This window comes from Sphaerodactylus townsendi, linkage group LG07, assembly GCF_021028975.2.
Source record: "Sphaerodactylus townsendi isolate TG3544 linkage group LG07, MPM_Stown_v2.3, whole genome shotgun sequence".
NCBI lineage: Eukaryota > Metazoa > Chordata > Lepidosauria > Squamata > Sphaerodactylidae > Sphaerodactylus > Sphaerodactylus townsendi.
In genome coordinates, this window is record NC_059431.1 from 30195414 (window position 1) to 30219509 (window position 24096).

At 42.3% G+C, this 24096-nt stretch overlaps 1 protein-coding gene across 6 annotated transcripts in view; it reads right to left on the reverse strand.

Annotated features, from left to right (window-relative positions):
• PDE4D (phosphodiesterase 4D) overlaps window positions 1–24096 on the reverse strand; it is a 565399-nt gene that overhangs the window by 193157 nt on the left and 348146 nt on the right. The window contains exon 1 of one of the 6 annotated variants that reach the window (XM_048504157.1): window positions 17383–17476. The exons of the other annotated variants lie outside the window; for them this stretch is intronic. Within the exon in view, the coding sequence (XP_048360114.1) occupies window positions 17383–17456 (74 nt within the window). The 5' untranslated portion in view covers window positions 17457–17476. Of the gene's footprint in view, window positions 1–17382; window positions 17477–24096 lie in introns of those variants that run through there. 6 annotated transcript variants of the gene reach the window in all.

A 24096-nucleotide genomic window follows, 5' to 3' on the forward strand; every position in this document is an offset into this window, starting at 1 on the left:
TTTCAGTTTAACAGTGGGCGTTTTCGCACACACCGTATGTTGCAGATCTGGCATGTGAGGTCGTCGCCGTATCACACATTTTTTTGCACACACTTAAGCCGAAATGTGTCCCGACCCCCTTTCTGTTCCACATTCCAGCCGTTGTTCCGCATTTTTCCTGTCGCTCGATACTTGTGCAACTTTCTTGGAAAACGCAGTTTCCCCCCAGAATTTGGTGCCTAGTTGCGAAACAAAAGTGGAGCGAAAGTGGATCAGGCGGCAGCGAGGGTTTACGCCCACCGTGTGACGAGATTTGATCCATCCAATGGGAGTGCGACGGGGCGTGCTGGCTGCGCGCGCACATTCCTTTGTTCCTTTTGCATCTCACTCGACTTCCCCCCCTCATCCCGTTCGGTCGTGTACGCCTTGTAGCTCGACCCACAGATGGCCTCTTGAAGGGTGCTTAAAAAACCACCACCCCTTTCTGCTTTTCTCTTTGTCCCTCCCATTGTCCGGAACTGAATGGAGGGCGGCTGAAAGCGAAAGCCTGCTTGCTTTGGCGGAGCCTAGGAGATGTTGCTTAAAGGATGCGGATTTTCAAGGAGGGCTGGAAAGAGGCCCGGCTTGCATCTTTGAGAGGAGCAGAGAATATTCTCTTGTGCTGTCATGCACAACGGGTGCCTTATTTGCCTGCAGACCTCCTTTGGGGGTGGGGTGGGATGCGTGTGGGTTTTTCCCCCCGTTTCCCTTCTCATCCTGCTAAAGTAGGGTAGAGAAGAGGGCATTCCACTGTTTTCGTCCCCCTCTCTTTCTCAAGGATCCAGTGCTGAAAAGTCCTCCTGGGAAACGGAACAAAGGTATTCCTGTGCCTTCTCCCGGAGCGGGAGAAGAGAACCACTGAGAAAACACCCCGGCCAGTGGCGTAGGGGGTTAAGAGCTCGTGTATCTAATCTGGAGAAACCGGGTTTGATTCCCAGCTCTGCCGCCTGAGCTGTGGAGGCTTATCTGGGGAATTCAGATTAGCCTGGGCACTCCCACACATGCCAGCTGGGTGGCCTTGGGCTAGTCACAGCTTCTCGGAGCTCTCTCAGCCCCACCCGCCTCACAGGGTAACTTAGGCCCCACCCCCGGACTGCCCCAGGACTGCACGCCAGCCAATCAGATTCGTCGTTTGCGCCGCATTCCTGAGGAATGCAAAAACCCGGGAGTTGCGAAGCAAGTGGAAGATGTGTGACTACCGGGCCATGTGTGAATGCCATCGAGCGACGAAACTACATTAAAAAGGTAAGGAATCAATGCGGTTCGCTTTTATTCTGGAATAAAAAGTGTGTGCGAAAACGCCCAGTATATACTTTCAGTATAACATGAGGTAAATTGTAAACTCGTCAGCACTGATATGGGACTGCCATTTTCATTAGCCCCCTTTTGCTTCATGTACATGGTAGTCACCAAACCTAATTATATATAAAGTTCAAGCTCAATAACCATTAACATCAATTTGACTGGTGGGTCAGGACCTAGAAATAGATTATCAGCTGACCAAAGGGGATTGAACCAGGGGTTCACCACCATTTTTAAGGGGAAAGGAGAATATATTTTAAAGAAAAAGATATAATAAAAAAAGAGAGTGAGGGAGAAAGATGGTTACATCGAGCTACATCGAGATTCCATGCAGCAAACCAGGATTAAAAATGGGTTTGGAACAGTTGAAGACTGCTGCCCAATAAAAACTTCTCTTTCTTTCCCAATAAAAACGTATCTTTCTTTCCTTAAGTGAGTTCTTCCAGATTTCATGGTTCTGTTGTCAACTTTCTTTCTTCCTTTTTTGCAAAGGGAGGGCAAATTACCAAGTTTCATACCAAGTTTCATTACACCGGTTTAGCTCAAACAAAAATAAACGTTCACATTAAGAATTCTACAAATCAACCACAGACACTAACAGGCAAGTCAGCTATGCCCTTCACCACTTGCACTGGAAAGTTTCTTCCCTCAGTTATTTCTTTCCTTTGATAAAGATCTCCACCAATATAAAACCATTATTGTATTTTCTCCAGAATATGACCTAGACCCTAGATGAGGATTCCATGCCATTTTGCAGCTGAAAGAGCACGTACACACATGTCGGTCACTGACTGAGAACTCATTACCCTTTTAGCTATTTTCCACTTACTTCTTTATCTCCTACAATCAGAAACAGTTGCTAAAGGATTGGTAAGAATTCAATTCACTTTCTAGTTTTAAGAAGGAAGAAAAAATCCTGAATAGTCTCAAACGTTAGGCCCCTTCCACACATGCAGAGTTATGCACTTTCAATCCACTTTCGCAATTGTTTGCAAGTGGATTTTGCTATTTTGCACAATAAAATCCAACTGCAAAGTTCACTGAAAGTGGATTGAAAGTGCATTATTCTGCATGTGCAGAAGGGGCCTTAGTAACAAATGGGACTTCAGGAGGAAAAATATATTCCAGACTTCTGTATCCATACCTCTTTCCCATTAACCCAGAAACTCGTTTAATGGGGAATGTTTCCCCCTTTCAGTGTCATGAATATGTAGCTAAAGATTATTCACCCAAGGCACTTGAAAATTTCATGTCAAAGACAGTAAATATATCAATGTTTAGTAAGTCACTGCACGCTTATTAGTTGGAGCAAGACTGTATTTTCTGGGTCTTTAATATACCTAGGAAAAGCAGTAAGTATAAATAATTCAAATGCAGATACAGCTCATCTGAAACTTCAAAGTTACACTGTCAAAGAAATATCAAGGTTTTGAAAGCAAAGAGGTACAATTCTGCAAAAATGAGTCATGATTAAATCTCATGAAAATCAACAGGACAAACACTTCAACCTAATAAGCTGCAGAGAACCTTAAATAGCCTTTAAATTGTTGCTAGATTGCAAACAAGGGATCCATATTCTGGCTTTCCATTAAAAAATGTGTTTCATCAAAATCTAAGAGGCCATTTTAGTCCACGGGGCTGTAGGAGAGAATCAGCGTGCAAGTGATTAAAAAAAAATAAGTTGCAACTTGCAACTTTTATGTGGCTGAATCCTGTGCCCATTTATTCAGAATCTGGTTCCACTGACAGGGATCTAGCAAAGTAACACTGTGGTACACTTGTTAGAATACCTAAATACTAACCCATCCAAGTACGAACCAGGGCAGACCTGCTTAGTCTCCAAGATCTGATGGGATCAGGCTGGCCTGGGCTGTCCAGATAGGCAAAAGTACAATGCTTTGATGCAATCCTGTTGAAATATTGTTTGTACAGTCCGTGAACATAGAAACAATAATATTGGGGGTGACAGCTGTCTGCCATGCTTGCCCTTATTTAAACTTGTGTTTTGCTGTTTTCCAACTCAGATATCCTGAGTGAAATACACAACCATTTTGTGAGCAGCATCAGTCTCCCCTTAAGGCCTCAGTGTCTATAGACAACACTAAGATGAGTCAAACAGGGTCCGGCCTGAGCTACTCCCTGACATGCTTGGGGAAGCTGACAGTGTCATTTCACTGAGAAGTTAAAAAAATGTTTTGTGGGGTTTTTCATTATGTGTAGGTCTTTCTTTGTGACCGACAGCTCTGTCTCCTCTACAGGAACAACCATCCACCTTTCTCATTTTTGTATGTGCTTACCAATTGCAGGACTGCTGAGAAATGCAAGGAGTAGTTCATTCTTAGTTGATCCAAATAAAGGTATAATGCAAAATTCCTAAAAAGGAATAGCAGGCCTACCTGTTCTGTTTTTCTTGGCTAAGGGTGCCAAGAATAATTTTTAGAAGGCATTCTTGTCATTATTTGGTGAATTAAAAATAGACACAACAAAGAAAGATACTTAACCATGTATTAATATGTAGCCCCAGGTAAAGAAATGTCAGTGGAAGCTGCAGAGCAAAATGGCTTGGGGGGGGGGGGGGGCAAAGACTCACTTCATCTCTTCCATTTGGAGATGCCTACTTAAGGATTGTTGTGCAATTAAAAATCCATTTGCATAATTTACTGGAATCTTTGGGTTTTCTGTCCTCCAGCTTGTCAGGATGTTCACAGTTCAAAAGAAGTGCAATTAATGTGATTTGACATACACCTTTTTCTACCACAAGCCGTCAGGTACACAAGTCTTTGAGTTGCCAGCACACAGCTGAACTGCCAGTCTTAATTACTCCATAACATTCAGTTCTAACTTCACTGAATTAGAACAGTCTATTTTTGCATGTTTGTATACAAGACAGGCAAATTATAATGCCAAACCACTGACAATAACCTCCCAAGGGAAAGGGAAAAATAGAAATCGTTGCGATTCCTTGCATTTGAAGGAATCTAGTAAAGCAATGAAAACAATCTATAAAAGACTGAAAGATATTAATGTGATTAGACATACCGGTATGTAAGCGATGACCACACAAAAATGATGCAAGAAATCCTGGACCAGGCCTTCCAACTTTAAAAAAAAAAGTCTGGGAACTCCAGATCTGATCAGAACATTTCACCAATCTAATACCCCTGTCCAATGCTATTAACCCCATGCTAAGAAAACAAAAATATAGTATCTCTACTTGCATCACCACTCCCTTGAGGGAAAATGTGTGGTGAAATAGTTAAATCACCCTTCATCCACCAGTCAAATCAGAAGTCCCCACTCCATCTTGGAGGATCCTGGGCCAATCCACGCATAGACCTCCCCCATTACAAAGAATTTGGCCCTCTGGGTTCAAATTTTAATAGAAGAGTTTTAGGAATAAACATGTGGAGAGGAATTATCAAACTGCAGGGACGAATCGGTGATGTAAAAATGTGTTTATGCACTATTCATTCATGCTATGAAGCTTTGATTGTTGTATGTAAATTACTCCTCACTAATTCTGCAGTTTTTTCTATTCAAAATAGTCCACAAGCAGTACCATTACGGAGATATTTTCCCCCTGACTGACAATAGTATAAGAATATTTTTTTGAAAGAGTTGGGAAATAGGCCTAAAAGGGGAACTGACTCCCAAGATGTGGTCCAACATCTTTAAGAATGTTTCCCAAAAAAATCTACAAAATGTTTTTTGGATATCAAAGAATGTTGAAATGAGAGAAAACGGTTGAAAATGGATGCATAGGTTGTATTGTACTCCACAAAAACTAGCAAAAGAAATGTTCTCAAATGCAACTGGACCGTTTGGAGACAAGGGAAATGTAATGGTTCTTACCTCCACATGTGGTGGGATTGCAGAATGATAAATTTTTTTGAAGTAACAGTAATACCATTTCATGGATCTACATCTATAATCTTATAATGGTTTAATAATTTAATTATTGGAATGCCCCATTTGACAGGTGCAAAGTTGATCTGTGGCACAGCCCCAGGCAGCCATTATAGGGAAATTTCAAATGCCCCCCCCCCACCAGTGCAGCCAAGCCCACAAGGGCCCAAAGTACTCAGGATGCCAAGTAAGGGTGTGACTCCCTTGCACCAGCTGAGCTTGTGCCCCAGCACCCAAATATGCACCCCTAGTCCAGAGTCTTGTGACTGAACTTAGTCATTTTAAGAGGATGGGGGCTAATGATAGACAACTAGACTCTATGGCCCTGCCCATTTTTGAACCTTTTTTCTGATAGGTACTGGGTCCAGCCCCCATGCCTCTTGGTTCCTGATTGACTGCAGCTGCCCTGTCCAACAGAGCCCTGCAACGAAATCTCCACACTACCACAGACCCCCACAATGCAGTCACCAGAGACAATGATGAAGTTGTGCCCCCAGACAACCTGCAAATCCTATCCTTTTGCTGCCAGCCACAATATAACTTTCCCTCATAAGGAGCGGACCAGCGGCGCTGCAATTGCATCAAAGTGCTGGCAGACTTCAAGACTGCTCTGGCCATTAACTTTTGAGGTTGTAATTTCGTCAGCATGCTTGTTATTTTATAAATGTATAATAAAATTTAGGAGAAAAAAGAAAAAGAATTAGAAGTTTTGCAAAACAGCTTGGGAGTCAAGGGCAGAACACTGTGCCTGTTGGGAAAATGAAGTGTACTACTGGGTATTCAGGGAACATCTAAAAAAATGTTGGTCCAGAAGAATTTAGATTAAAAAGATAGAGACAGATTCATTATCCTGTGTAGAATCTACTGCAGGAGGCAAAAGAAAATTAGAGACAGACCAGCTAGATGAGTCCAGTAGCAATTAAGAGACCAACAAGAAGGAGTGCCCCCTAATAGAGGGCGCAAAAATTTCAGGTTCGTTTGTGTGTGTTTTGTATTATTTAGTGTTTTTTCAGTTTTTGTCCTGCAGGGGGCGCAGTTTTTAGGTTAGCAGCACCAAAATTTCAGGAATTTTTCAGAAGACCCTCCTAATGATACCACCCAAGTTAGGTGAGGTTTGATTCAGGGGGTCCAAAGTTATGAACTCCCAAAAGGGGTGCCCCATCCCCCATTGTTTCCAATGGGAGCTAATAGGAGATGGGGGATACACCTTTGAGGGTCCGTAACTTTGGACCACCTGAAGCAAACTTCACCAAACCTGGGTGGCATCATCAGGAGAGTTTGGTGCTGCTAGCTTAACAATTGCACCCCTGATAGCAGGCACATTCCAAATTTCCCCAGATTCTCCTTTTATATCCACCCCCTTCGGCATGGACTTAAAGGGAGAATGTGAGGTCCATAGTTTAAACTTTGAAAGTGATGCTGTTTCAGGGTGGGGGAGAATCCACCCCAAAACAGCATCATGTTCAATGTTGTTTTAACTGGGGACTCCAGATTCTCCCTTTAAGGTGGATTTAAAAGAAGAATCTGGACTCTCTAGTTTAAACACCATTGAAAGTGATACTGTTCGGGGGTGGATTCCACTGGAGGTGCTTTGTGAGAGATGATGCTGACATTTGTTTGGTAAATGTTTTGCTGGGGGTGATTTGTGAGAGATGTACATGCTTAATACCCACTTGCACTGGCTTGGAGCTGTTTCTCAGGCTAACAACCTACCTCATAGGGTTGGTGTGAGGACAAAATTAGGAAAGAGAGTTGGTGGAGAGAGAGCCACGTATGTTTTGTTGGGGGTGGGATGTGTTTTGTGAGCTGGTGCTAAAAATCATTGTTTGGTCGTGGTGGGGGAGGATGGCCACCCATAAGGGGGGGGCGCCAAACTCAGTTTTTGTCCCGGGGCTCCAGTTTGCCTAGATACGCCTCTGCCAACAAGATATTTTGGTATAAACTTTTGAAACTCAAAGCTCCCTTCACCAGATACTTTGTCAGTATCTGATAATACTAATATGCAGCCTGAAGCATTATAAACTAAAAACAGCTTTATTGCACAATTAACTAGCCTCACAGAACACTAGAGTTGCCACCTAGGTTGGGAAATGCCTGGAGTTTTGGGCATGCAGCCTGTGGAGGGCATTGTTTGGGGAGCAAGGAACCTCAACTGGGATGTAATGCCATTGAGTTCATCCTCCACAGGAGCCATTATCTTCAAGGAGAACTGATCTGTGGAATCACTTTTAATTCTGGGAGGTCTCCAGGTCTGGGAGATCTCCAGGAGGTTGGTAACACTACAGAACACCTCCCTCAGAATAATTTAGGCAAGGACTGAGCATATGTGAAGGAGACTGATTTCCCTACTCCAATGATAGCATATGTTGATTTCAAGGCTAAATCTCCATTCCTATGAAAAAAGGAGCAATGCACACAAGATGGAAGGCAGTACATTAATCAATCCTGACAGGATGAATGATGTTTCCCACCACAACTGGTATGTCCAGGGACTTAGTTGAGACTTATATATCTTCAGCACTTAGCCAAAGGGGGAAAAAAGTTGTACTGAAGCAAAGGCAAATATTGCTTGAGAGCCTGAGGCACGACCCTGGGTGGGGAATAAAGCCAGACGGAGAGGGCAGCCAACGGCAGCCTATGCTTGCGTGCCAGAAAGAAGGGATGCCAGCTCGAAATCATACTTATAACCAAGCAACATGTGAGATATGTCTCTGGAATGGAAAAGATGTAACAAATGCTTTTTTCCAGAGTGCTTCTTTACAGTTATAAAACCTCAGAAAATACTAGTGAGGAAATGACTTCTGTGAGAAATCAGAGTGGAGCAGCAGAGCTTCATGGTTAGCTTTGCAGGGTGGCAAGTAGGGTTAGTACAATCCTAAGAAGAGTTATGCCTTTCTAAGTCCACTGAAGTAAACAAACTTAGAAGGTAACTTCTTAGAACCGTGGTGGCAAACCTTTGGCACTCCAGATGTTATGGACTACAATTCCCATTAGCCCCTGCCAGCATGGCCAATTGGCCATGCTGGCAGGGGCTGATGGGAATTGTAGTCCATAACATCTGGAGTGCCACAGGTTCGCTACGACTGTTAGAAGGTAACACTAGGTAACTATGCTTAAGGCTGTTATCACTAGTTTTCTGTAGGCCTAAAAAACCCTACACTAGGGAACAGAAGCACTGCAAACTGCAGCACCTTCACACACACACACACCCCTTAGCTTTTTACATCTGAGAAGGCTGGAAAGAGCTGAAAATGGAAGGCTGGTTTCCAGCTCTGGATATATTTAAATAACTTTTACTGTTTATACCTTGATGCTTCTAGATCTCCTGGGAGATCTCCAGGCCCCACCTGGAGGTTGGCAGCCCTATTTCATACTAACTTTCTGCATGACCCCAGATCTTAAAACACACTTCCCACATCCCAAAAGAAAAAAAAACATAGTGGTTTTCCCCAGATTTACCATTGGAAAAACTGCCCCCCCCCCACAAGTCTTCTCATTTCTATTGTTTATGCACCAGAGAATAAGAAAGAATGAACAGTGTTAGACAGTGTGGCAGATCCATCCCTGTCTCTGAAACTATCCTCACAGCTATGATGCCTGTGACTCCCAGATGATGGGGGCATTCAGCTGCATACTTTGCCCAATAAAGAGGAAGCACGCATCTTGTATTTTGCATGTGCAAACTCATAATCAATTTTTGTTTTGCTTGTTTGAGCCTTAGCTCTGTGATAGAACACATGCTTTACATGTATAAGATCCAAAGTCCAGTCAGAAGAAGAAGAAGAAGAATTTGTACTGGCAAAGCTAAAAAAGTCACCTGACAAAGAGAATAGGAATAGGGAGATGAAACCAGCAGTAAATATTACCTAGCTAAAGTTGCCAGGCCTTCTGTCAACAGTCTCCTTTGCCCACCACTACTCCAAGAAGTGGAGGGAGAATTTTGAAAGCCAAAACTGCCACCAGCTTCAGTGCCAGTATGTCACTTCCAGTTTGTGCAGTGGGTAGCTCTAGGAATTTTCAGAAATACTATGGTTTTACCCAGAAATTAACTAGTGGTATCAGCGACATAATCAATGTCACTTGCCCTCCCGTGTTCCCACCCCCTAAGCCTCTAACTCTCCTGCCTGGTTGGCAACCCTATTAAAGTTGATCAAAGCTTGGATTTAGTATAAGGAAACTCCACATAAGAACAAATATTGCTACTTTATTTCTTTTCCATTAGTACCACTCTTGGGTGATGTCTGCACCTCTCCTGGAGAATGCTGGACTATTAGAATAAACCTGTTCTCTGTTACATATACAACTTGGGGCAATTCTAGAAAATACCATCCCAGGTACCACTTCCACATGGCAGATTTGTCACAGACAGAGATAGCAATTGTTCCTGAGGCCATACACTTTGCAGTTCAGAATAAAGTGGATGTTAGAATTAGCCTTCTAATAAGTTCTTGCAAAGTTGTGTCTCAAACAAACAGAGCTCTATGAAAAGCACGGTTGCCAGCATCGGGGCTGACTGCCTTTAAGTAATCAGATGTTCACGAACGGAAGTGGAGAGGAGCAGGCCAGGAGCAAATCAATCTGTCCCTGTAAGATAAACTATTCAGAATGAAGAGGCAGGCCAGAGTCAGCAAGTTTGTAGGTCAAATTCTACCGGCTTTGTGTATCAGGTGAATCCTGCTGAGTTGGTGGCTGCAATACCAACCTTTAGCTACATGAGCAGTGGCACTGCAGCACAGCAGAGAATAGAACAGTAGTGCTGTCTTCCAGCAACTTGCCACAAAAATGAAGAAAGCAAGATCCCACTAGGTTCTGGTTGAACTCTGTCTGACAGGTTATGAATTACAGAAAATTGCATATGCCAGGTGACTGAATGTGTGTGATGAAAGAAACTGCAAATAAACTCCACCTGGACACTTGCACATGCGCCTCACCAACCAGGACACATGAAAATGTGGTTGCAAAGGAACTCCACCCAGTCACTTACAAATGTACTTCGTCCAACCATGCAAATCACTCCACACTGTGCCATGGAGGGAAACACATCTTATCATGACATGCCTCTGAAGGTGCCAGCCATAGATGTGGGCAAAACATTAGGAGCAAAAACTACCAGACTTGGCCACACAGCCCAGAAAACCCACAACAGCCATTTGGCAATGAAAGCCTTCAACAAGGCATGATTGTAAAATACAAAGGAGAACATGGAACACGCACAATGTCACTTCTACTTGATGGCATGTCAAACAGAATGTGCTTTCTTAACAGACACAAGAAATGAGACATACACCCACCCACCCACCCATCCCACCCACCCACACAAAATTTAGGAAATCAGTATAATTGATTTCCTGGGGTGGTTGGGTAGCTTTTTCTGCAACTGATAACCTTTTAACTGGCCATTCTCTGGGTGTACAACTATGTGCCTGGAGTCTTTAGAACCCAACAGGATCAATATCGAACTGACAGTGCTACACTAACTTAAAAACCAGATAATTGTCCAGAGCACAGGGGATGATGGGAACTGTAGAGAACAGGGGATGATGGGAACTGTAGTCCATAACATCTGGAGGGCCACAAGTTTGACACCTATGGTCCAGAGAGAGAGAGAGAGAGAGAGAGAGGAGAGGGGGGGGTGGACTGGACAATGATACCTCCTGAAATTTGAGCATCACAACGACAGTGGGGGAGGAGGGAGCAACACAAGTCCTTGCTGGCAACAAGCAGTATGGGGCATTCACAAGATGTATTTCCGGTCAGGCCAAAGAAAAACATTATTCAAACCAATGGCCATTCACATATAAAGGGGAAGGGCTGGGAAAACTGAGCACACATGGAAGAAGGGCCCAAACACTGCCCTTTCTTCATCTCACCTTGCTGTGCTTTCTTGCTTTAAGCGAGAGTGGTGGAGTGGTTAAGAGCAGGTGGACTCTAATCTGGATAATTGGGTTTGATTCCCCATTTGTCCACATGACTGGCGGAGTCTTATCTGGTAAACTAGATTGGCTTCCAAACTCCTACCTGGGTGACCTTGGGCTAGTCACAGTTCTTTTGGAACTCTCTCAGCTACCTCACAAGGTGTCTGCTGTAGAAAGAGGAAGGGAAAGGAATTTATAAGCCCCTTTGAATCTCTTTACAGGACAGAAAGGGGAGTATAAATCTAAACTCTTAGTATTATTATTGACCATTTTTTTCTATCTTGTTTTTTAAGTATTTGATTTATAGTCTGATTTTCAACTGTTTAATCTTGCAAGCAGCTTACATTTAAAATAAAATCTGAAATCCCCCACACTTCCTGACTATCCAGTTCCCAATATATTATCTCCCTTTGAGCTGGAAGTTGCTGGGTAGTTTACCTTCTAGCCACCTTCTCCCAGAACAAAAGATCTTGAAAGTTTTGGTAATCAAGAGGTAACTGTTCTGCTAGCACTACTGAGCCAGTCGGTAACCCTTCAGGACGAATGACTGGCTACTATGAGAAACAGGACACTGTTCTAGTTCTCTGTGGCATGATCTATCCAGTCTCTTCTTATGTTCGTAGCTTCTCCAGAATGGTAGTGTCTGAGCTATACCTATAAGATGGAAGAAAATGCTTCCAATAATGGAGCGTTGAAAGGTAAAATGGCAGTGGGGGCAAGATTCCATTTATTTCACAGCCACACTTAATTTTCTGTTTAGAAAAAAGGAAACCCAGATCCCTCATCACCCCATTTCCCCCCATTATAGGGCAGACATACAGCTCTTCTAATCACATCCTGTTTAGCACTCAATCCTCCACGCTTATTTACAGGGTCGATCTTCACCAGATGGTGCTGGCGTCCCCCATCCTAACGGATCTCCCCCAACTGCCTCCTACATCAGCAACCAGCCTTTTCCAGTGAAACCTGAACCTCGTGTCTCAGACGGTGCACGCAGCACTAGGTGCCTTGGCAGCCTTTATGGATGGATGTGTTTTGAAACAGAACTCCCATAATAGCCTGCTCCTTTTGGCGAATACAGGAGAGTAAGTAAATGCACCATCTGTGTCGTATTAAATAATGCACTAGCACATCAACAATTACCAATCTCCCGAGTTTGTTTTGACATATGCGTATAAGAAACCCACTGAGCCCACTTCTTCCCATTCAAAAATGTTTGGAATGATGCCAAATATGGTTGTTGTTTTTTTCAGGAGAGGTTTAGTTCTCCCAGACTAATAACCCTTTGCTGTGATCTGGGGTGGCAACATACTGGTCTTCTTATCCCCGAACCCCACCCCCAATTGGTGAAGTCATAAGTGAATGAAGGAGCTCGGAACTTTCTTAGCAGTGAAAAACCCACCACACCATGAGCTTATTCGTAGAAGGAAAAGCTGAAGTCCAGAGCAGCACAAACTAGTTCAGACTCCAGGAGGAGAGCCTGTACAGATAATCTTACGTGGTATTTCAATATTTGGCTTGCATGTTCTTATTGCGTCGCATCTTATGCTCTCATAGTCTAGTATCTGCAAGAATCATTTCCCTGATATCAGTAATGAAAGTATTCTCCTGGTACAATTGTTTTTAATTGGTGGCACATTTAAATAGGCTTAAAGAATCTAAGCATTGCATTGTAATTCGCAGAAGACAGTCTTGATCTTGATCCTGTATTCAGTTCCACATATGAGGACTCATGTTTGCATGGAGCTCATGAATACATGGAGCTTTCCCAGACAGAACAGCTTTCCCATGTGCATTTCTTTATATGAATGCATTATCTTCTTCCACGGAACTTAATAAGAACTACAACACATGTGTGAGTTCTGGGTATGCAGCTCCAGGTTTACATCCACAGGGCTATGCCTCTCAGAAGATACAAAACCCAATATTACAAAAACTCCACAGGCGCCGAAGTGCAACTTTCAAACTCAATTCAAAGGGCTTCTTCATTGACCTTTAAAGTCCCGAATGGTCTGAGCTCTGGATACTTAAAGGACTATCTGTTCCCAGATGAACCAACTCACGTATTAAGATCCTATTCAGATGCCCTGTTGCATTTCTACTCACCATTTGAGATACAGGGGTGGCTACTTGCCACAGAGCCTTTTGTGTAATGGCACCACCACAGTAGAGCTTTCATGAGCACTCCCACCTCACTCCTTCTTTGTGATGCCCATATCACATATGGAGCAGGGAAACTATGAAGGTGAAAGCTTGTGTCTTATCAAAGGCCATCCAGGTGGCATTCAAACATCATATGATTATCCGATGAAGAGAAAAGGTGCAGTGACTTAGCTTCCTGCAAACCTCACATTCATGTTCCCCCCTCCCATGCTGAGAATTGTGGCTAATTACTAACTCCAGTCACTCAAGACATATGAATGCAGGTGTGCAGGTTAATCATATTCCCTCCACTAAACAGCATTCTAAGCCTAGTTTAATGTTTAACCAGTATTCTTGGCGTGAGGAAGGAATAGAAAACTGAGTTTGGAAGCTTGACAATAAGTCAGTATCGTACACATTTTCCATTAACTGCAGCTACATTTCACAGCTGCATCCCATCGAGTTCCTGGATGATTTGACATTTACAACTGGAACTGTCTACTATTAATGACTATGCTACACCAATTCTGAATGTTATAATTGTAGAGCAATGAAGAGTTCTAATTTCACTTTACATTTCGAGCGTGGACACCAAGTTTATATGTACACACTCAACTTATCAACTGAGAATGGCGCATGCATGTTTAAGTAGATGATTTCCTTGGTAAAATGTACAGGGACCTGGTCCTTTCTTTACAACCCGCACTGAGAAAGGGAGCAAATTCAACACGTCTTCCATTTTTTTGAGTATGCATTCTCTACTACAAATTGTAAAATAAGAAATGTTTCTGAGATATCTTAACTAGGATTGTTCCAGTATATCTATTTCTAAGTGCAGCTGAACATTACCAATTGAGGTCCAGCACAAAGTGATTAAAGAAATTAACAAGAAATGTTAAAGAAAGTATACAAGCTTTTGATATAGGCAGATAAGTAGATGATATATCGATAGGAAGATTTCTACAACGTTGCAAATTACTAGCATTGAACAAATGATTACTAGCATTAAGTAAATTACTAGCATTAAGTAAATAAAAACTAGGCATTAACCAAGCAAAAGGGCAACTGCTTTAGTATAACAGTTGTACTGTACTGTAGAAATCGTTAATTTATCCTGATGCAGTACATGCTGAACCCATGTCATCATGTGTACCTGATATACTGAGTGTCTGATCTGAAGCTCACTCTATTTATAGCACTCTTAGGATTTCTCAAACGTCACAGCAGTGTAGGTCGTAACAAGAAAGACACTTTCCTGTATTGCAAGGCCTACATTCTGTCTGGGCATCTTAATCACCCCATGAATTTCCCCAATCCATCTGTTGTTGTTTTAAAGCCATCAAAACTGGCACCACCATCCTAACTTGCTATCTGTTTTCACAATCACAGGAAATAAACAGTGGGATCTCATAAGGGTTTGTACTGGAACCCGTGCTATCCTAGAAGTGTTCACTGACAACATTTCTTGTCAGATGCAGGGCTGAATACAATGTAGTATATTCTTCTAAGTGTTGATATGTAATGAATGGTACTTGGTAGATGGCATGGGGTTAAGGCTGGTAGGACTGGATTCAGCACAGATTTGATTATTTATTCAATCCCCATCCCCACCCCAATTTTTCTAAATGCCAGTGGAACTGAGGTACAACAAGATCTAACCTACTGAATTTACCAGTAGTTAGTCTGAAAGCTAAAATCAGCCCAGCCACAGTTTTTGTTCTAAGCCTAGCAATGACTTATGCCCCTCTGCCAATCTGCAATTTCCCACAAAATGAATAATGCTGTTGTAACCCCCATGCTCAGAATGGGTTGACCCAGAAAGGGGTGGAGACTCAAAGCAGCAGGAGGCTACAGAGCTCATGTAATTTGGAGGAGACAAGGCTACCAGACTCGGACCTTGATTTGTATAAGCCCTTAATACCTTGTTAAGGGGTTTTTGTGTTTGTAATGGGTGAGAGTTCTCTTGGAAACCTCATCATGTTGAATCCTGTTCATCAAGCCCTTGGAGTCTTCAGAAGCCAACCCACTTGCAAAGAAGAATTGGACTTGGCAATATCAGTAGACTGTAAATATAAGGACTTGAAAATGCAACTTAACAGGACTGTAATATGTTAAATGTTAAAAGTGTTATTTGTTAAGAAAGTAAACCATTTTGTTTTAAATTTAGTTTCTTTGCAACTCCTTCCAAGTACTGCCCCACAGAACTCACAAGCTGGGGTTACACTGTGACTAAAAAAGTTACAACATTCAGATGGACAAATGTTTCAGAAAATTAAATGTAAACAGACTATACGACCTAGGACCAGCAACCCTAGTATCACTTGTCAGCAAGTTTCCATGTTCATGCTCTCCCACTTACTTTTGCATCTACTTCCAAGTAACAGAATATCCTGGACCAAGCACTGGAAAGTAGAGCAGGTCCCAAAGCTTGGAAGCGACTATTGTGCCGTGATCATGTTTAGAAGATTATGAACATGGACCCTGACATCAGATATTTCAGTGACGTAGGAAAGAGTCTATTGACGAAGGCAACGTTCTTAAGTTGCAGTGAAACAGAGTCCAGCAACGGCTTCTAGAGGCTTTTTAACGATAACCTAAATGTGTGAATGAAATCAAAGTGCTGAATGCAGGATGCAACTTTAGATCACAGTTCTTATTTCAACATCTCATTTGCGAATCTAAATGATGATGAAAGGTAATAATTGGGCGATTTTCCCCAAGAAGCTACTTTCTTTTCCCTCTTTCTTTTTTTAAACATATAACAAAGACATAATACACTTGACAGAATTATCTAACATTCGGGGATAAAATTGTTCTTACAAGATGAATACAGATTGGAGGCAGTAATATTTAGAAAGGAGAAGGAACTTAATTAATGGCTCATAGGATTCCTCCCATCTCTTTCCATAATCTCTTATATATATACTCTAACCTTGATCCAGGCAGCCTAGCATGTGGCAACAGACATAATCTTACATATTAGGGTCTCCTAGCATGACAGTTGGCAAAGCCTGCTTTGTGGAGAGTGAAAAAACAGACTCCCCCATTCTAGTACTGCCCAGACAAACTGTCAATTGTTCCAGAGCTGAAAATATCAACAATGCATCTCTTGGCATACGGGCATTTCCAGCCTAGTAAGGGGCAGTGCCTGATTTTGTTGTGTGTGCGTGTTTTAAATCACACACCATCCATTTGCATGTACAGGCCATGGAAGGGTATTCCAGTATAAAAGCATTTTCTTAAAGTAGATTGCTTTTGCTGGACTGGAGTACTTTACTGCATCACAGCACACCTCAAACCGGCACAAAATCTGGATACAAATCATTTCCAGCAATGACAAAAAACACCATCCCCAGTTTGTATTTCACAGTAGTCTCTTAAGTATAAATTACCATGCCTATATGGAAGAAACGGATAGTGGAATACACAGCTTTTAAATGGAGCAAGGATGTAAAAGAACAGCCAAAGCTGAAAATGTGAATGGGATTTAGGAACAGCTCAGGGCACTGTCGTCAGCAAGTTTCTCATTCATTACCATTCATTCAATATTTCATCTACTGTTCCCCAATGGCCAAAATGTCTGAAATGCCGTCTCTTGCAGGACACTTTTTAAAAAGTGCTATTTTCTTATAACTGCTAAGGGTATTTACAAACATTTATGCAGAGTTACTCCGGTCTAAAGCCAGTTATTTCAATGGATTTAGATTGCATATACCATAATATAAATACTCTTCTTGTACCAAATTTCTATATTTTGTATTTTGTACCAAATTTCTATATTCAGCCATTTGCTAAAGTTCTCTTAAAATTGGGTCGTTCCTGCTTCAAAACGTCAATTCTTTTTTCTGTTTTAAAATGTTCATTCACATTTGATGTTCTTAAAGTAAACTCTGCTGAAGTTCATGTTAAGCTGCTTATTTAGAAAGCTACCAATAGAAGAGAATGCTTAGGGAAAAAAAACCCTGCATTCTTACTAGAGTAATTGTAGTTGCATGAGAAAATCCCCTCCCCCGGCACACACATATAGTACAAGCCTCAGACAGCAACTACAGCTCAAATGGACCGTCAATGTTTACTCATGGCAGGACAGCTGAAGTACCTGAATGACTTCAAAAAGCGGAAACTCTTCTTGTTCCTTTGAGATGAACGAGGGGCGTCCCAAACAAAGGCCATTTACCAGGGCAGTGTCAAACCAGACTGGCAACAACTGCTAGCTTCTGTGGAGAGGCACTGCAACGCAGCTGGAGGTGCCCCGCTCTACTCATAAAAGAACTTGTAGCTCCCTTGAGGAATGTCCCTTAGACAACGCTGTTCATTAGCAGTTCCCAGCCCAGCCGACAGCACAAGATAGGAAGGATAATTAAGATTTCCTGAGCCATGATACTTACTGTAAGAACAACTGGAAGCATCCAGGGTCTTATCTCATTATTCAAGGGAAACTGTTTATAAATATAGCACTGATTAAAAGTGAGCAACGGCATGTGCTGCTGGAAACTGCCCAGAGCAAAGGAGAAGGTTCCGAAATAGTTAACAGCCTGCTTAATCTTTGCTTTTCAAACACATGGCTTAGGTAGGCATGTAGATGTCTTTTTTTTTCTTTTAATGGCACAGATACAGACTGGAATCAAACAAAAGAAGATGAGTTTTCAATCAGTATCCAGTTTGAACAGAGTAGTAACAGGAAAATATTGATTCTTAAAAGACGTGTTGAAGAGTTGGTTGGCATGCAGTCACCAGCCAGAAATCCTGTATATATGGGTGGCACTGATTAGCTAGGGAAACTTTCTTTCCCTGTGCATGACCTGATGCAGGAGATCTGTGTGGCTCATGGTATTTCTCCACCAAAAAGGGATACAAAGGAACACAGATAGAACTCTCATCCCACAATTGGCATCCTTGATTTTTTTTCAGGGATGTGTGGAGAGAAACATATGCACATACAAGTGCATTCACACCAGCTTCATGCACTCTTTCTAAATACATGTCCCACAAAAACACACGAATGCACATTATGCTAATATAACATGCATATATGCTTATAGTTGTAATATAAAGCTTATGGTATATGTATAACCAAGACCAAGATAGGCCAAATGCCCCATTGTATGGAAAAGATTTCCTGCTGGTGTTTGTGTGAACTGGCCCCCCTGAGTTCATATCCCCCTTAGCTCTGCTTCTCTAGTTTAGGAGAGGCAAGCATTTATATAACTAAGCAGTCCCCCCCCCCTCCCCTTCTCCCACTAGGACATAATCGTTTATGAGGCATCAGCCACTCCAAGAGAGACAGTATCAGACGGGTAGATTATTTTCAGCCCTTTTGGCAGCTCTTCCATCCAGAAGGCTTTGTCCCTTTCTCCTATTACAGTGAATGACTTTGACAACTCAACTCAGCTTACTGCAAAACTAGACACAAGGAAGACTCTCAGTTTGCAGGTGGCTGGTCTCTGGTATGCTGAAACACTACTTTTTCTAAGATCCACAGTGTATTTTCAAAGGTTATCAAGAAGGGAAGGAGATGTAATGAAGCTATGGTTTGAAGTATGACACAATAGTGAATAGGGGGATCATGAAGACATGCAGTAAAATAAAAATTCTGATATTATAGTTATCTTTTTTTATTTTAAACACATGTCTAAGGTACAAATGAGTGAAAAATGATAAGAACCTTACGTTTTGTTTCTGTTTTTTTTTAAATATAAAATTGGCAAACATACTTGGCACTATAAGCTTCCCAACTCCATATTGGATTATGATTTCAATTACCACTTGAAACATTCAAGGACACAGCAATAATCCAGGCTAAGAAGGACAGAGCCCTGGCTATAGCAAAACATGCCCCAACTCTTCCAATTCCATCCTTCTGCAAGGAAGAAATCACAGCATATTTTACACTCGTGCAGAAAGTTCTGGCAAGATATGCCGTCCATTCACAGGAAGATTAACCTTTTAACATCTCAACCTGTATTCTGCCACTCCACTGAGCAACACCTGAACCTGTCTTTGGGACTGAGAAACTCGTCCTCCAACTGAAGTGGTTCTTCTTCCAACAGAAGAGTGACTTAAATTGGAGGAAGGCTCCTGACTTTGGATGAACTTCCTCTAGCCTAGGATAAAATACCCCCCCCCCCCCCCCGACCAACATTCTTGGCTTTTGTTCTGTACTAAAAAAAAAAGGACCACTCACAATGGGATTTCTCAAAATAGGGACATTATCAAATGTTGTTAACAAACTGTTTAAATCTGAAAATTCCAGTTTCTGATTAAGGCCCTTTCCGCACGGGCCATTAACAGCACCCTGGGGATGGCAAAAACGCCGTCCCCAGGGAGCTGTTCACACAGGGGGTGCAGCTGCTGCGCAGCCGTGCTGCCCTCGCGCCTCTCGAGCGGTGCGAAGCCGCTGTTTTCCGACCTCACTTCCCCAGCGAGGTTTACGGGAAACGGCAGCTTTGAGCCGCTGCCGTGCAAACGGCAGCGGCTCGAAGGCACCCTCCCTCCCCCCTTTTAATTGTCGACCTACCATCGCCGCGGCTGTCCAGCATGTCGCCGAGGCCTAGGGACACACTCCCCCTGCCTTGCGACGCCGGAGCTGTCGCTCAGGGCAGGGGGGGGCATGTCCCCAGGCCTTGGCAACGCGCTGGACGGCCGCGGTGACAGTAAGTCAACCAGGCGGCCGCACTCCGCGGTGCCGTCTTCCCAGTTGTTTCTGGGACCGTTCGTGTGAACGGTCCTGGGGGGTTGGGTTGGCGTCATGTACGCCGACCCAACCCCAATCGTGGCCGTGCGGAAACGGCCTTAGATTCTCCCTGCTAAAGACTGAACTTGAAACCCTCTTTTCCCCTCAAATGTAATAACAAAAATTGACAGAGATACTATCATGAAAATGGATGTCTGATATTGACACTGGTTGCATAGAAAGAGGCTAAAAGGGATTTTTTTTTAAAAAAAAATTAGAAACACCAGTGACAAAAATGGCAAAACAAATAGGCCTCACTATGACAGCACAAAAAAAAAAGGGCACCCATACATGCCATATGGGTGCTTGTAAAGTGCCATCATGTTACAGCCGACTTATGGTGACCCCATAGGGTTTTCATGGCCAGAGGGAATTCAGAGGTGGTTTGCCACTGCCTAATTCTGTGAGACAACTGTGGATTTCCCAAATGGTCCCCCATCCAAGAACTAATCAGGGCCAACTCTGCCCAGCTTCAAAGATGGCTAGCCTGGGTCACCCAGGTCAGGTTATACATTCTGTGGTGGAAAGTGCTAACAAGTCTCATCTGACCTATGGAGACCCCGTAGGGTTTTCAAGGCAATAGAAGCTCTGAAGTGGTTTGCCTACCTCCACAGGGACTGAGAGAATTCTGAGAGAACTGGCCCAAGGTCATCCAACAAGCCTCATGTGGTGGAGTGGAAAAATTGAACCAAGTTCTTTGCTTTTATCCCCTTCATTATGCTTGCTCTTCTATACATCCTACCCTAAAACAATTAATTCCCTCAAATGAGAGTTGTGCACCTGGTCTCTGTAGGCGGGAAAAGGTTATTTCTCTAATAAAAAACAATTGCAGTTATTATATAGCATTTCATTGCTACCAAAACACTAAACCATAGTCTGTCAAATTGCAGAGCAATCTGTTTGCTCTCTAGAGATACTATTTAACACCAAGCATTAGAATATTCGTTTCACCAATTTACATATTATAAAAAAGAACAAAAGAGCTATAAATCAATATGGAGGAAGGATTTTCTCTTCAGACTACAGATGCTATATAATTGCTACTTCAACTGTCAATATACCAATTGGCAATGTACATAGGTGTAGCAAGGGGCAAAAGCACCCAGTGCACTGGTACATCCGCTGTCCTCACCCTGCCCCGGAACACCTCCGCCATGCCCCCACAAAGGCACCCCCACCCCCTTGGAACTATGCCTCTGGCAATGTATACCTACATGTACATAGACATGTTCATATAGCTACTGTTAAAAACCTATCTAAACAGACAAGTACCCACCTCCCCACTGTACTACCCGGAAAGCTGCTCTGTGAATTAGGAGACTCTTGGTGAAATCTTAAACAGAGTTACACTCCTGTAAATCCAGGGAAGGGTCCAGAAGGATGTGACTTTGTTTTGGATTACAGGGTTAAAGATGCAGCATATTAGTAGGGAGTCAGGTCAGGGGTAATTGACAATGCCTTTACATGAGCAGAGATCAAAAATGCTTGCAAGGGTTACTTTGAAACCCAATTACAACTTTAATAGCATTTCAGGGAGAGCTGTTTTCATTTTTTTCATACTATGGAATTGTGAAAGAATGTTTCAGATCCCCCCTTCCAGCTACATTTAAACCAATTAGCACTCCCAGTGATGTCAAAGAAATTAAACTTATTACCATTAAGATTCTTTTGAAACACAATAAAGCTGCTATCTGCTATCATAGAAAGGCCTACCAGGTGACAAATCAATGGGACTTCTAAGTAAGCTTGTTTAAGATTGATGCATCAGATGAAACTACAGAACATTCTTTTTAATATCTATATGCACCCCCTGGCAAGTTTGGTCTGGAGTTTGTATTGTTGTTTTAGAACGTTTTAGGACATTAATTGTTGTTTTTATCAAATGTTTATTTTATGCTGTTGCACTGCCGCCCAGAGCCCCTTCTGAGGAGGGCAGGGAAAAATCCAATAAATAAATAAATAAATAAAAATGAATCTACCTGGTAAAAAACTTGTTTGATCCAGATGAATTATCTTAACGGAAACCTTTTTAAGTCTGTTGGCTATAATATTCATTAAAATTATAAAAAATTAAGTAAGTTATCAAATTGTTCAAGTTTGGAGAAATGGAAAAAAAACAGCTGTGTATATATTGTAGCAAATCTCTTCCATATGTATGAGGCAAAGCAATTAGGTTTTGTTACTGGCAAAAAGTGACTAAACCTCCTGGAATTTTTTTTAAGATTAAAAGTTCAAAAATACATGCACATTATGTGCTTTTGAAAACTTTATATCTTGTGTTTATGAACAGAAGTTTGGCCTCACAACAACTGAGCTTGTTCAATTCCACTGCATTACCAAGTATTAGCAAATATTGGTGCAACAAATCTTAAATTTACATTAGTCTATGCTTCTGGGGGAAAGTGTGTGTAGTGAATAGAGCAGTGGACCTCACAAAGAGGCAGGTTTGCAGTTGCCATCAACCAAAGAGCCACATGGCTACATGAGAGCAGAGGCGTAGCAAGGGGGAAAGCGCCCGGTGTGTTACCCCCTGCTCCCTTGGAGCTACGACTCTGCATGAGAGCATAGAAGCTGCAGTGAAGGCTGAAGAGTGGGGTTCTTGCAGAGCACCAGCTCTTTACTTCCATCTCTGGCATCAGGCCTGCAGCTCAGGGATACTCACAGCTAGCCAGTTCTCCATCGGCAGCTGTTTCAAGGTGGGAACCACTGGCCAGCTACATACCCCACTAAGCAATGGCCTTGTTCATTTTCCTGAAAGATATGGTGGGTGCCATTTTGAGGAGAAATACTCAGAAAAGTTACTGGTAGCATTTCAAAGACCCACATGTGGCTACTGTGACACTTGAGTGAGTACCACTGGGTTGGAATATCAGGAGGCCTGGGTGCAAATCCCTATTCTACAGTGGAAGCCTTCTGGGTAACCTTGATTCAGTCACACATTCTCAGCCTCACAGGACTGTTGTGAGAATAAAATGAAGTGGAGGAAAATGATATGAGTTGCTTTGGGTCCCTACTGAGGAGAAAGGCACAGTACAAATGAAGTATTATGTTATTTATTCATAATAAACTAAACAGAAACCTATGTTTTTAAAGCAAATTAAATAATCTGGAACCATCATATCTTAAGAACCATCTTCTGCCTCATCAACTTACCCATACACTTCGGTTATTTGGAGACATCCAGTGGTGGGATTCAGCAGGTTTGCACCACTTCGGCAGAACCGGTTGTTAAAATGGTGCTTGTAAACAACCAGTTGTTAAATTATTTGAATCCCACCACTGGAGACATCCTATGTTATCCCGCCATTTGAAAGAAAATGAATGGCTTATACATAGCATCTTTTTCGCTGAGCACCCAAACTGTGAAATTCATTTTCCCATAGGGCTCATTTGACACATTCCTCTTAGCTTTCAGAGTAGGATAGCCACATTCCTGCTGCCCCTAGGGAATACCCCACTTTCAGCCCCCACTTCACAGTAGACCACTGGCAGTGTTGGAAGTGGGGAACAGGAATGAAAAAAAAAATATGACCATCAGCACAGAAGTGTTACGTCACTTCCAGGAAAAAAAAAACCCATAAGTAACATCATGCTGTTCTAGGAATCTGTGGAAATGCTAGGTTTCCGTCCATTGCTACAGAAGTAACACATCACTTCTGGGTTTTCCATACAAGTGACATGATGCCAACAGTGCCCCCATGTCCCACCCAAACCCAGTCTCCGACTGAGTGACAGCTGCTGGCTATTTCAGAGAGTTTGCAAGTCAAATTCATCTCCTTGGGCTGAAATTCAGGAAATTATGGATTGATCCCTGGCATTCTAGTTTTATTTTCACCACTGGGTTTATATAATTCCACTGATTACTTTTGTTCCTTTTATGGTTATTTTGTAAAAAAAAATTTATTGTAAACTTCTTGTATGGTTTTGTTTGACTGAAACACAAGATAAAAACATTTCAAACACATAAACAAGAACTACTTTCGTCTAGCGAAGGCAGTGTTCTAAGAACATTTAGGCCCTTTCTGCAGAAGAAATTTCGACATTTTTTAGACTGGAAATAAAATGTACCCTCTATGAGTT